Genomic DNA, 15,232 nt, shown 5'->3' with positions numbered 1-15,232 from the left:
TACTATGTGTCAAATACTGTTTTAGGCACTGGGGTAGGTACAAGGTAATTAGGTTGGACACAGTCCCTGCCCCGTATGAAGGCTCATAGTCTTAAGTAAGAAGGAGAACAGGCAGTTAATCCCCATTTTACAATTGAGGAAACTGAGGCACAAAGAAGTTAAGTGACTTAAGTGCTAGCTAATACTAGTGCTTGTTAGCACTAGTAAGTGCTAATTTTGTGCCAAGCACTGTACTAAGCACTGGGTTAGATACACAATCATGGGGCTCACAGTCTATAATAATAATAATAATAGCATTTGTTAAGCACTTACTATGTGCCAAGCACTGTTCTAAGAGATGGAGGGGGGGATACAAGGTAATCAGGTTGTCCCATATTGGGCTCACAGTCTTCATCCCCATTTTACAGATGAGGTAACTGAGGCCCAGAGAAGTGAAGTGACTTGCCCAAAGTCACACAGCTGACAAATGGCAGAGCCGGGATTAGAACCCATGACCTCTGACTCCCAAGCCCGGGCTTTTTCCACTGAGCCATGCTGCTTCTATGTATGTGGGAATTGAGGCACAGGGAAGTTAAGTGACATACCCGAGGTCATACAGCAGGCAAACGGCGGAGTTGGGATTAGCACCCAGATCCTCTGACTCTCAGGCCTGTGCTCTTTCCGCTAGGCCAGCTTCTCTAATACACTACGCTAATACTACTGATACGCAAGTCTCGCCATCTGTAGCACCATCTTTGAAGCCCAATGGTGGGAATTTTCTCATTTTCTTTAGCACTGCCAGGAGAAGCAGCATGGCTCAGTGGAAAGAGCCTGGGCTTTGGAGTCAGAGGTCATGGGTTCAAAGCCCAGCTCCGCCAATTGTCTGTTGTGTGACTTTGGGCAAGTCACTTCACTTCTCTAGGCCTCAGTTCCCTCATCTGTAAAATGAGGATGAAGACTGTGAGCCCCATGAGGGACAACCTGATCACCTTGTAACCTCCCCAGCGCTTAGAACAGTGCTTTGCACATAGTAAGTGCTTAATAAATGCCATTATTATTGTTATTATTTCTTATTATAAAGTCCCTTTCAATCAGAGCTATTAGGTTTCACCAGTGAGCTCCTGGAGGCAAGGTGAAAGCCAGGTCCATCTCCCACAGCATGAGCATGGTAAAGCCAGGATTAAAGCCCCCTTCCTACTCCTCTCTCTTTATTTGTAAGGTCCGATTTCACAGAATACTGATTGGAGCACTGTGTAGCGGTGAACAAGTGATACCTGTTAAAGACAGAGTGGCGGCCCAAACACTCAATTTCCTGGCTCCTCCGGGCTTGCGTCATCTCCTTAATGTTCTTTTCAGCATTCTAGTTTGTACTTTAAGTGAAATGTACAGTAGGTGTTTTGTCTTTCATTTCCTTACCTTTAAAAAAAAAAATGGGTGGAGGGCAGTGAGAATAGAAGAGAGCCGTGGAAGGTTATAAAACCCACGTTGTTCACTCAGGCGACTGGATTGACCTTTACAGAGCCTTTCTGGTCTCTTGAGAAAACTCCAATGAAGCAAGTTTTCTTTTTAGCACGTGTGTTATGGCCTGAATTACAAGGCTTTATATGTGTTTCTCAAAGCCGTACTGCTGACACAATAGCCCCAAGCCAGGTCTTTGGAGTCATTTTGCTTGTGTCGCATAATTGCATTCTTTAGAGTTTTTATAGCCAATAACGTACACGCACAATAGTGGACCAGAGGGTGAAGAGCAGATTTCACCCCCAAGAATGGTATGAGTCTTTCTGCTATCCAGCGAGGCTTTGCAGTGGTTGCAGAGCTACTGAAATGTTGGAGGTATTCGTCCAGTCATGTAGGAGGTGGACTGAGGTGTTGGTAGTATTTAGTCAATTGTTATTCTTTGTGGTCCGGGATATTAGGACCAAGGATGGTGACCAGCTTTCTCTCCATCTCCGCTGAGGAGAAACAGATATAAGCAGCAGAGGAAGGGATTTAGGTTAACTTTGGGACGACAGTTCCGCCAGTGAGTGTTGTTCGGTCAGGACCCCAGAACTGTGCTCTATATGGAGGGGATATGAACTCCTCCTGACTCTGGCCACTCTAAACCCCATTCATCCCTTGATGTGTGCATGGTGCTACAAATATTAAACCCAGTTCTGGTCTCTGCCAGGAGAGCGAAAATGAGGTCTTTCACCTTCAGGATTGGAGGAAAGAAGGAATGTGGCCCTCTCTCTTCTGTATCTTGCACTCAGGCACAAAATGCAACATTCTTGGGCAGGTTCACTAGTAGCTAGAGCTGTGTAGTAGCAGTAGTAGCAGTAGTAATAGTAGTACTGATATCTGTATACATGATACCTGTATATAGGTTTATATGTTTGTACAATTTATTACTCTATTTATTTATTTTACTTGTACATATCTATTCCATTTATTTTATTTTGTAAATATGTTTGGTTTTGTTCTCTGTTTCCCCCTTCTAGACTGTGAGCCCACTGTTGGGTAGGGACTGTCTCTATATGTTGCCAACTTGGACTTCCCAAGTGCTTAGTGCAGTGCTCTGCACACAGTAAGTGCTCAATAAATACGATTGATTGATTGATTGATTGATCTGTCTCCCCCTCTAGAATATAATCTAATTGTGGGCATGGTGCTTCATTCATTCATTCATATTTATTGAGTGCTTACTGTGTGCAAAGTACTATACAAAGCCCTTGGGAGGGTACACTGTAACAATAAACAGAGAAGCAGTGTGGCTCAGAGAAGAAGCGTGGCTCAGTGGAAAGAGCACAGGCTTGGGAGTCAGAGGTCATGGGTTCTAATTTCGGCTCTGCCATTTATCGGCTGTGTGACTTTGGGCAAGTCACTTAACTTCGCTGGGCCTCATTTACCTCATCTGTAAAATGGGGATTTAGATTGTGAGCCCCACGTGGGACAACCTGATCACCTTGTATCCCCCCAGCGCTTAGAACAGTGCTTTGCACATAGTAAGCACTTAACAAGTGCTATTATTATTATTATTATTATAAACTGACATATACCCTGACAACAACGAGCTAACAGTCTAGAAGGGGTTTGTTAATTTTGTTGTGTTGAACTCTCCCAAGTCCTTAGTACAGAACTCTGTACATAATAAGCGATCAATAAATACCATTGATTGATAGATTAATTGATAGTAGTAGTAGTATTTGAGCATGCACTTAGCACAGTGCACTGTACTAGGTTTTGGATAAGTATAATATTAAGTATCCCATTCTCTGCCCACAAGAAGCTTAAACTCTTAAATGGGGAGACACACAGAAAATACATATCCCTAATCTACTTTGATGTCGGTCTCCTTCTGTAGGCTGTAAACTGCTTATGGGCAGGGATCTCATCTCCCAACTCTATTATATTGTACTTTCCCAAGCGCTTAGTTCAGTGCTCTGCACACATTAAGTGCTCTGCACACTTTAAGCACTCAATAAATGCTATTGACGATTATTCACTAGAGGGTCACAAAAAAGAATTGAACACACATATACGCGTAAGTGTAAAGGAGAGTGCAAATAAGTTCATAAGTGCTAGAGCTGGCTGAAGGGAGGCTGTGGTTCAGGGTACCATGGTGTAGCAGATAGAGCACCGGCCTGGGACTCAGAAGGTCATGGGTTCTAATCCCGGCTCCACCATTGTTCTGTTGTGTGACCTTGGGCAAGTCACATCACTTAGTTCCCTCATCTTTAAAATGGGGATTAAGACTGTGAGCCCAGTGTGCGACTGTGTTCAACCTGATTTGCTTGTATCCACCCCAGCACTTAGTAGAGTGCCTGGCACATAGTAAACACTTAACGAATACCATAATTGTTATTATTAATATTATTATTATTATAAAGAGTAGCTGCCCTGGTCCTTCCATTCTCCAGGACTTCTCGTAGCGTCGGAGGAAACTCAAGAATCCATCTGAAAACAATTGTGTGCATCTTTTTGGTCATTCATTTAAAGTATCCCAGACAATTTTCAAAATTATGTAATTAACGTGCTTGTCCAACAGAGTCATTGAGCAATCGTGCTGCTGCCAGACAGACAGTGTGTTACAAGTAGGTTTGAAATCCTTAAATGAGGGTCCTGGAGAGAATGAGCCCAGGTTTCCCCATTTATCTTCATTGTTAACACACAAGTTCATCTCATGATTAACTTGTATCTTTGCTTAGAACAAGGGCTAGACCCATTGTAAAGGACTTAACAAATACTATAAAAAAATTGGGTGAGTGAATTGAGGCCACCCCACATTCATGTGGTAGCATATAGCTCTGCTCCCACTAATTTTATGGTGAGGATAATTGTGATATTCAGTTTAATTCTGGTCCCTTCAGAAGGACTTAACCCTATTAATCACAGGATGCCCTGCAGACTGACGTGGGAGGGGGAGTGGTCCCTCAGAATACCACGTGTGTGCAGGACTCACCCCAGAAGGGATGAGCAGAGATTGTGCTCTGATGGAAATTCTGCTTCATTGCTCCACTCGCCAGTAATGTGTCCTTGGCACTGCCCAAAGAACTGGGCAGGAAGGCCTGGAGGATGGCAGTATCACTTGTCTGCTGTGTGGCCTTGGGCAAGTCAATTTGCTTCTCGGTGCCTCAGTTTCCTCATCTGTAAAATGGGGATTGAGACTGGGAGCCCAGTGTGGGACAGGGACTGTGTCCACCCCGATCTGCTTGTGTGCGCCCCAGCGCTTCGAACGGTGTCTGGCAACATAGTAAGGGCATCACAAAGATCGTTTAAAAAAACCCATCCCAGGCCACTGGCTTCCTTCTGCAGCTGCAGAGAGCAGACGTACCAACTCCAGATGTCTCCGCGACCATTGCCACTGGTGCCATGGCTGTAACCCATCACCACTGCGAGCAGCTGAACCGCAGGGACAGGCAGCGCCCGGGGCCTCCCGGAATGCCGGAATCGCCTTCCCCGCGCCTGGACTCGCTCTTTTCCTATCAGTCCCAGTCAGGCTCCAGTGCATCTGTTTTTTCCCTCGCTGCCCGTGTGCCAAAATAAAATCAGTCAAATGAAAGCAAGCCGCCCGGCAGCAGGCGGCAGGCTGCTTGTCTCACCCTAACTGAGCGTGACAGCTCCTTGAAGAGAGCGGGGCCTCGCTGAGCCAAATGGGCCTGTGGTGGCAATGGTGGCAGTGACCTCGCTACCAGCTCGGATGGAGCCAGGAGAGGAGACCCCCGAGGGATGCCCCCTCAGAGACTGGTGTCTTCTGTCTCTTTTCACCCTCCCCTTGCCAGACTGGCCGCGCTCTACCCTTCTCCTCATCTCCTTACTCCCCTGTCAGCCACTGGTCTGGAGCCTCTGAGACCCGAGCTGCTGAATAGCAGCAAGGCTCTGCCCTCCCTCCCCACATCTGCCAAGCTAGCTCTCTTCCTCCCTTCAAGACCCTACTGAAAGCTCACCTCCTCCAGGAGGCCTTCCCAGACTGAGCCCCCTCCTTCCTCTCCCCCTCTTCCCCCTCTCCATCCCCCTACCTTACCTCCTTCCCTTCCCCACAGCCCCATATATATGTATATATTTGTACGTATTTATTACTCTATTTATTTTACTTGTACATATCCTATATATTTTATTTTGTTAATATGTTTTGTTTTGTTCTCTGTCTCCCCCTGCTAGACTGTGAGCCCACTGTTGGGTAGGGACCGTCTCTATATGTTGCCAACTTGTACTTCCCAAGCGCTTAGTACAGTGCTCTGCACACAGTAAGAGCTCAGTAAATACGATTGATTGATTGATTGATTGATTGATAGAGTCCAGGACTGGGAGGCTAGAGGACCTGAATTCTAATCCCAGTTGTGCCACTTGCATTCTGTGGGACCTTGGACAAGTCACTTAATTTCCCTGTGCTTCATTTACCTCATCTTTAAACTGGGATTAAGACTTTGAATCCCATTTGGGACACTGTCTGTGTCCAATCTGATTAGCTTGTATCTACCCCACAATTTAGTAATAATAATAATAATAATAATAATAATAATTGTACTTGCTGAGCACTATGCGCCAAGCCCTGTTCTAACCACTGGGTTATATACAAATTAATCACGGTAGACACAGTTCCTGTCTAAAATCCCATTTGGGGCACTGTCTGTGTCCAATCTGATTAGCCTGTATCTACCCCACAATTTAGTAATAATAATAATAATAACAATAATAATAATAATTGTACTTGCTGAGCACTATGTGCCAAACCCTGTTCTAACCACGGGGTTATATACAAATTAATCAGGGTAGACACAGTCCCTGTCTAACATGGGGCTCACATTCTTAATGCCCATTTTACAGCTGAGATAACTGAGGCCTAGAAAAGTTAAGTGAATTACCCAAGGTCACACAGCAGACATGCGGCAGAGCTGGAATTAGAACCCAGGTCCTTCTGTCTCCCAGGCCCGAGCCTTATCCACTAAGCCACACTGTTTCTGACAAATAGTAAGCACTTAACAAATGCCATTTTAAAAAAGATGAGCTGCAGGAAAGTGGCTGCACCTGCCATGGATCCTGGAATAACAACAGCAACAATAATAGTAATAGCAATAATAATAATGATAACATTTCTGAATCAAATACTATGCACCAAGTACTGTACTAAGCACTGGGGTAGATACAAGGTAATTATGTTGGATGCAGTCCCTATTCTACATGGGGCTCACGGTCGAAGAGGGAGGGAGAACAGGTACTGAATCCCCATTTTACAGATGAGGAAACTGAGGCACAAAGAAGTTAAGTGACTTTCCCAAGATCACACAGCAGACAAGTGGCAGAACTGGGATTAGAATTCAGGTCCTCTGACTACCAGAGGTCCTCTGAGTCACACTACTAGAAAAGTAGCATGGTTCAGTGGAAAGAGCCCGGGCTTTGGAGTCAGAGGTCATGGGCTCAAATCCCGCCTCCGACACTTGTCAGCTGTGTGACTTTGGGCAAGTCATTTAACTTCTCTGTGCCTCAGTTCCCTCATCTGTAAAATGGGGATGAAGATTGTGAGCCTCATGTGGGACAACCTGATGACTCTGTATCCCCCCCAGCACTTAGAACAGTGTCTTGCACATAGTAAGCACTTAATAAATGCCATTATTATTATTATTATTATTATTATTATTATTATTATTATTATTATTATTACCAGGCTCGGGTTCCATCCACTAGGCCATGCTGCTTTCAAGATTATTGCCCAAATCTCCAGACGCCCAGGCCCAGCCCTATGCCCTTTCCTCTAGGCTGCTTCTCATATCTCTGCATTTCTCCTGACAACGAGTCCTCCCCAATAGGAAGCCCGAAGAACAACAACACAGTACCCTCCTCCCCCAGGCTGTCAGCCATCTCCTCCAAAAGCCAACAGAAGGTTTTGATACCTGCAGGTCTCTTCAGCTATTTGCGCATTTGGTGGTAACCCCTTTCGACCCTCAGGGCTTCAGAAGGACCAGCCTGGGGATGGAATCAGAATCTGTCAATTAGCCTCATCCATGTGGATAAGGTGTGGGTAGCTTCCCCAGTGGGAAGCAAGCATCTTCTCTCTTGGGTCCTGTGTCAGGGACTCTCTCAAACTGCCTGGATAAATCAAAGGTTGAGGATCCCACATGGTGGGCTTATTGACCGCCTGTAACTGAAAACCAATGGAGCGGTACCCAGTATGATCCCTCAATGTGTACGTGGCGGGGTACGGGGGGGGGGGGGGGGGGTGGTGTCAATTCTGCTAATGACCCATCCCATTGGGGCAATTCAGATTGTCCCTTTTACAATAACAACATCTCCTCCAGGATGCCTCCCCTGCCTAATCCCTCATATTTCCATCACACATGCACTGGAGGTTCACACCGCTAAAAATTTAGGTACTCATTTTTCTCCACCCCTCCCACCCTCAGCACTTGTAAGTGCTAATCTTTAAACTCTGTAACTTCCCCCTACCCGTAATTTATTTTAATATCTGTCTCCCCTCCTAAATTGTAAGCTTCTTCAGGGTAGGGGCCATGTTTATTGAATCTACTGTACTTGCCCTAGTACTAAGTACAGTGCTTTTTACAGAGTAAACTCTCAAAAATACAACTGATGGATTGATTGAAAACCAGGACATCTTGAGAACGAGTTTTGGGCTGCATTTCTGGTTTTTTGTGATTTTGCCAGGTAGAGCCAAATCTCTTCAATTTGTCATTTGTCCATACTTAAACATGTCATTATCCTTTATATCCAAATAATCCATTGATGGCCTTCTGACTTCCCAAGTTGCACTTGATCTGGTGAGGACTTGTTCAGGTCTAAGGAATGGCTAACAACGTTCCTCACTTAGCCTGGTGCTAAGCTATTTGAGGCCAGGGATCATGTCCAGTTCTCTATTTTACTCTCCCAAGCTTAGTCCAAAGCTCAGCACACAGTGAGTCCTCAATAAATACCATCGACTGACTAATAAATAATCTCAATTCGTACCAGACCCTGCTTTCACGAGGGTGCCTTTTTTAATTCTGCAGGGAAAGCCGGGTGGACTAAGAAGAAAGGTTGAAGTCGTCATCACTTCCGAACAGTATTGTTAAAGAAAGTAGGTTGGGAAATTGGCAATGAAATATTCCGACACCCACTTTGGCTCCAACTCCCACCCCACCCACTGGTCTATGATGCTCATACCGTGACTCTTACCCTCGACCCTCAGGGTAGATTAACAGTGGAAGTGAAGCATTTGGCTGCCATTCTTCTAGGATGACTTCATTTTCACCTTCCTTCCCTCTCTCACCCCGACTCAGGAAGTCTTCAAGGGTCGGTTTGGGGCCAATCTCTGGGATCCATGCCCCGCCCTGGGAGGAGGCCAGACCCAAGGCAGACAGTTGGCTTGGGAATCAGTTGTCAATGCCATCAAAGGGAATCCTGCCCAGCTCCAAAGTCGTGGGAAGACGGTGTCCTCTTCCCTCCAAGGGTGTCCGCCACCTCCCTGTCCGGATGTCTACGTGACGGTCTGGACCTCTGAGAGAAAGAGAATCACTCTGTAACTGTGCTCACCACCAAGGTCACGTGCTTCTAGACTGAGGGACCTCTAAGAACCATTCCAATTCTTCCCTTCTGTTCGGGCCCAGATCTGGGCCTCTGGAATTCATCTCTGCTGACACGGGGCAGTGGGACCATGTACCGATTCTAACCTTAAACCGCAGGTGAGTCAGGAAAGCGGAACTAGTGGCCCTTTGACCTTTTATTTCACAATTCTCCTCCAAGAGTCTCCCAGAACAAAGATAATAAACCTGTATATGGTTCTCCCACAAAACCCAATCGCTAAAGTGTCCTCTGGAAGCAGGGCCAAAAATCAAGGAGAAATAAATCCTGACCTACCCCTCTGAGAATCCTAGAAAAGTCTGAACCACTCCATCATTCATTGGGGAGATTTCCAACCCAAGAAGTCAGTCTGTAGACAGCCTTCTAAAAGCCCTGGGAAAATGGGTTGTAAGACCCAGGATGTCAGCAGTTGTCTGTGTGCAGAGAGATATGCTCCTTTGAATCCAGGAATTCAGACCTGTCCTTCTCTCCCCAGGGCTCAGATTTGCCATTTAAGAGAAGCGGCATGGTACAGTGGTAAGAGCCTGGGCTTGGGAGTCAGAGGTCATGGGTTCTAATCCCGGCTCCACCACTTGTCAGCTGTGTGACGTTGGGCAAGTCACTTAACTTCTCTGGGCCTCAGTTACCTCATCTGTAAAATGGGGATTAAGACTGTGAGGCCCACACGGGACAACCTGATTACCTTGTATCCTCCCAGTGCGTAGAACAGTGATTGGCACATAGTAAGCGCTTAACAAATACCAACATTATTGTTATTATTCTCTCCTCTAGACTGTAATGCAAGCTGCTTGGTGGCAGGGAACATGTTTACCAACTCTGTTATATTCTACTCTCCCAGGAACATAGTACAGTGTTCTGCCCAGAGTAAGCACTCATCAAGTACCATCGATCAATTGATTGATGACTAAATCACCCTGTGTTTAGCCCTGGGGTGGCCCAGGTCCCCTCAATACCCTGTTTTCCTTCCCCAGACGTCATCCCTGAATACACAGCCTGACACAGGTCCTGGAGGAAAACCTCGCTCTGAGAACCCTCCTTCCATAGCTTTCTAGAAAGCAATCATGAAGGAAAACCAAATCCAATGTTCAGAAGGGTTGGGAGCTGAATGCTTAGTTGCAAAGAAAACAGCTCACAGAGTCTCTACTCAACAAAGTGATAAACAAAGAGGACAGATCTTTCAATCAATCAATCAATGGCATTATATTGAGCACTTACTATGTGCAGAGCTTAGTACTAAGCACTTGGGAGAGTATAATACAGCAAAATTAGCAGGCATAGGCCCTGTCCATAATTAGCTTACAGTCTAGAGCTCACACTCCTGGCATTGCAAGCTGTTTTTTCTCTGCCTGGTGAAGGAGAGCTCAGCAGAGGACTCTGAAGCTTGGAGAGACTGTTTCTGAAGAAATCCCTTAAAGAGTTCAGCCCAAAGACCTCGTGCCTAATCTGAAGATTTTATCATTTGTCTGTGTAGTCCCCAGGTCTTGGCTTCAGCCTCTACCAATGCCAGCAAGTGCAGCCTGGTGAGATTCTGCTGAGTTGGTTTAGCTACTTTCAAACCGGCTATTGAGGCATAAATTACATCGGGAGTAAGATTGAACCTGATACAAGCCTGAAGCATCAGGAAAAGAGAATGTAAATCTTTCACGGTGGTGAAGGCTATTTCACTGTAGAGTTTTTTTCCCTTCAGTGGAACAAAGTAATCTTCAAGCAGACAGGCTAAAGGAACGATGAAGCAAAGGTCAGCTGAAAGTTTCACCTTTCTGCTCCAAGAGTGAGGTTCACTTCATTCTTTTCCTTAGTAGACTAGTACTGATAGTTTAGCTTCAGGAAAATGCATTTTCCAGGGAGTCACTTCCTGTGGAAGTAGGTGGCAGGGTGGAGCCTGGATCCCAATTAAGAATCCCGCTGCTGGGTAGGAGTGAAGCCATGTCCAGGAAGAACAGTCCCTGGACAATAATCAAAAGGTTCATTAGTTGAGGGTACAGGAATCTTAAAAAGAAAGATGGGAAGCAACTGGGGTCAAGCGGGCCATTCTTCAGCCTGACCATATAATAATAATAATAATAGTAGCAATGATAATAATAATAAAGATAATGATAATGATGATGATGATGATGATAATAATAGTAAATGGTATTTAAGTGCTTAGTACGTACCAGGCACTGAACTAGGCACTGGGGTAGAAACAAGATTATCAGATTGGACACAGTCTCTTTCCCACATGGAGCTCAGAGTCTTAATCCCCATTTTACAGATGAAGTAACTAAGGCACAAAGACTTAAGTGACCTGCTCACAGTCATGCAGCTGACAAGTGGCAGAGGTGGGATTAGAACCCAAGTCCTCTGTCTCCCAGCCCACTTTCATCCATCTACCTATCTACCCATCTGTCTGTCCAGTCATCCATCCATCCATCCAACCATCTGTCCATCCAACCATCGCTGCGGTGGAATCCTGCCAAGTACATCAGTTAATCCATGCTATTCCATCTTATTTAAAGGTGATAACAGGCAGCCCTAGTCAGTATCCCGCCAAGCAGGGTCGGATTATCGCCAGTCCATGGAGCAGCGGCTCAGGACCCTGCATCTCTTGGGGCCCCAAGGCCAGACTAGAAAAATCCCAGAGAGCACATGTAAACTGGGCAGGCTGAGCACCCCCCGGAAGTTCCCGTCCGTCGGCCGTGCCGCTGAAACTGGCTGTAAACCAAAGTGTGGCGTCAAGCCAGGGAGGAGGGCTGGGTGGAAATAGAGGAACTTCCGTTCCCCAGGCCTCCCCCGACAATCTCCTTCCTCTTTCAAGTAGTCAGTTGGTCCCAGGGGCCCCAGTCCCGCTCTGCTCTGGGCCGCCGGCATCCTCCCTCCGGCCCTGCCTCTGGGCCAAGAACTGTGTGTTCCCACTGCTTAGAACAAGGCCCCGTAGTTAGCGAGGCAGGACCCGGGGAAAAATCAGCCTGCAGGTGGAGAGGAAAAGTGAATTGTAGCGACAACAATAAAACATCAAGAATTAGCTTGTCAGAGCCGAGGCTTAGTGAGGACAGAGTGAGAGGGAAGAGAGCAGAATAGAGGAAGTTAGTGAAGAGAAGTAGAATGCATTGAAATTAAAATGGAGAAAAGGACTTCAGCAATGTATCCTGGAGCAGGGGCAGCCTTTTGCTGAGCTCAGAGGCTGATCAGACCCCATCACAGAGTGAAGAAACCAAATCAAAATCTCCAAGAACAATTTGTACTAAGGGAATCGGTGGAGTTGAACTACAGCAGAGACATTGAACATGGTGTCCCTGGTCCTAGACATCTGAATCGTTTCCGGTCTCCCCTCACCAAAAGTGGACTGGATTTAGTGCCGAAATCCAGCTTCTCTCCATTTTTAAAATTAGTAAATGCATCTCTTTAGCAAAGGTAAATGATCAATTCCTAAGTGTTCCCTTGAAAATATGTTAACTAGACTGAGTCATCAAACTTCTACTGACATGATTGAAAAGTGACGTTATCCTCATATTAAATCAATAACTGCCAAACTCCCCCAAAAGCTAAAAACTATTTTCAGAATGACCTGGGTGTTTTTAAGTTTTACTGTACCCCACTGCCTGAAGGGTGAATTCTAACCTTAACACTTGGGACCTCACAACCTCCTGAAGCACTTACATACATATTTTAAAAGCCCTATTAGTTGAGCACTAACCAATCAATGTATTTCTTTTTTCTGGTCCTTCATATCAGAAAATTATTTAGGTGCCTGACTCCATCATTAGATTGCAAGCTTCTTGAGAGCAGGGGTCATGTTGACTATCTTTATTGATTGTAAGCCTCTTGAGAGCAGGGATCCTGTGTGAGAACTCTTTTTTATTGTACTCTTCCTAGTGATTAGAGCAGTGCTGTGCACCTAGGAGGCACTCAATAAATGCCTATGACATGCCTATGATTCTTTTGTCACTCATCCAATTCTTACACCTTGCCCCACTCAGCTCTGGCAGACCATGTCCCCCCTACCCATCTTAAAAAGACACCTTTTCTGAAAGGCATTCTTCCACTCAACTCCTCCTGGTGAATCCTACCACCCTGCAAGCATCAGCCAATCAGTGATGATGATGACGATGATGATGCTTTGATGACACCAAATGACAGAGATCTCCCACCCTAAAATATGTAGGAGAGTCACAGAATTTGCCACTCTGCTCCACCACCCAACATCTTCTGGTGGGACCATCAACTCTGTTGTATTATATTCCCCCATGGGCTTAGTATAGTGCTCTGTGCACAGCAAGAGCTCAATAAATACCATTGATGATGATGTTGTTGATGATGACTGGAGTCCAGCCAGGACAGAAAGAAACACAATATCAGTGATAGGGTTAGTGGTGGGGACAGCACAGCAACAGCAGCGAGATGAAGAAATGGTGGCTTCCCAACCTCCTTCTTCTCTTTCATCTCTTCTTCTTCCTCCTTTTCCTTCTTTTTCTCCTCTTAATCCTCATCCTCATTCTCCTTGTCTTCCTTGTTCTTCTCCTTCTTCTCTTCCTACGGATTCTTCTTCTCTTCCTCCTCTTCCTCTGCAACCACTCCTAACCCTGCTGCTATCCTGAAGGTCCAAAATCACCACGATAAGAATTTCTGGCAAGAGGATGTAACTAACATACAGGGAGATTCAAAGTTCCTTATAAACTGACCACTGATTAAAGACTCTGGACATAAATACAAATATATATCTCATATTTACTTAGTCTAGCATTGCTTGAGGGACATTGCTAAGGTCACTGAGGTCGCTTTATGTGTCAGAAGTTACACACTCTATTTTCCATATTTGTAGTAGCACAGATTCTAAGAATCTGAAGATTCAATAGGTGTAAAGGGATTTTTGAAACAGGTCATTTTGTATCATTACAAGTAGTCATTATTCAGACGTCTAGAAGTTCTCCAGTGGAACTTGCATCTACATAAAGGGTTCCAGAAGTGATCCAGTGAATCAGACCAGGGAATCTCACTTCTTTATCTGGAAAAATTGATAAGATCCATCCAATAACCACATACATTAAGCATGTCCAATATGTGATGCATTATACTAAAAAATGTGGAGAATACAAGAACGTGAAATTAGACATGGTCTTTAGCCACAGAGAGTTCACATCCTAAAGCAGGTGTAGGACAGACACACACAGGAGGAGAGGGACTGAAAGATAAAAAGGGGAAGGAAGAAGAGAAGGAGGGTGGAAGAGAAGCACAGAGGATGGTGGGGGAGAGAGAGAGAGAGAGAGAGAGAGAGAGAGAGAGAGAGAGAGAGAGAGAGAGAGAGAAGAAAAAGGAGAAAGAAAAAGAAAAGGAGGTGAAAAAATAAGCTAGAATAATATCATGATCATCAACAACAAAGGCATTTATTGAGCACCCACTGTGTGCAGAGCACTGTACTAAGCACTTGAGAGAGTACAATTACAAAAGAGTTGCTAGACCCTCCCCTGCTCATACCAATGAGCTTAGTATGAATGGGCTTTTAGAGAAACACAACTTTTAAGAGAAAAGAAACATGGCTTACGAGAGGAGAAGTGATGTACCACTGATTTACTGGAACGCTTTGAAAGAATCAAAAACCATGTGGATAGAGGGGAACCAGTGGACTTTATTCTGTTTAGATGTTCAAATGTTTTTCAAATGACCTCTGTCAGCATTTCACACCAAAGACTCTGAAAACAGTAATCGTGGGATTGGGAGGAATGTTCTGTCCAAAGTACAAAACTGGCCAAAAGGGGGAAAAAAAGAAAAAGTCTAGGGATAAATGGCCACTTTCTGGATGGAGAAGTGCAGCAAGTTGGGCCCCCCAGGGAATGGTGCTAGGGCTGGGTTTATTTAACATTTTCATAAATAATCTGTGAGTGGGAGTGCACAGTGAAATCTGCAGATTCACAGGAGGGATTAAATCCTTCTGGGTGGCAAAAAGCCATGCAGATGGAGATAAACTGCAGCAACAACTCGTGGAAAGAGCCCAGGCCTGGGAATCAGAGGATCTGGGTTCTAATCCCAGCACTGTCACTTGTCTGCTGTATGACCTTGGACAAGTCACTTAACTTTCCTGGGCCTCAGTTTCCTCCTCCCTCTGACTTAGACTGTGAGCCTCATGTGGGACAGGGACCGTATGCAAATGGATGATCTTGCATCTAGCTCAGTGCTTGTACAGTGGTTGACACAGAGTAAGCACTTCACAAGTACCATACAAAAATCA

General features: G+C 45.3%; 1 protein-coding gene across 1 annotated transcript in view; it reads right to left on the bottom strand.

Moving 5' to 3' along the window:
* Positions 1-8,616: 8,616 nt before the first annotated feature.
* The window catches only part of SUGCT (succinyl-CoA:glutarate-CoA transferase), a 389,451-nt gene continuing 382,835 nt past the window's right edge, over positions 8,617-15,232 (bottom strand). Inside the window, exon 16 of the mRNA XM_038760523.1 lies at positions 8,617-8,943. Within this exon, the coding sequence (XP_038616451.1) occupies position 8,943 (1 nt within the window). The 3' untranslated portion in view covers positions 8,617-8,942. The remainder of the gene's footprint in view (positions 8,944-15,232) is intronic.

Source organism: Tachyglossus aculeatus, chromosome 18, assembly GCF_015852505.1.
Source record: "Tachyglossus aculeatus isolate mTacAcu1 chromosome 18, mTacAcu1.pri, whole genome shotgun sequence".
NCBI lineage: Eukaryota > Metazoa > Chordata > Mammalia > Monotremata > Tachyglossidae > Tachyglossus > Tachyglossus aculeatus.
The sequence above is the reverse complement of the archived record's forward strand: the minus strand, read 5'-3'. Positions and strand labels throughout refer to the sequence as shown.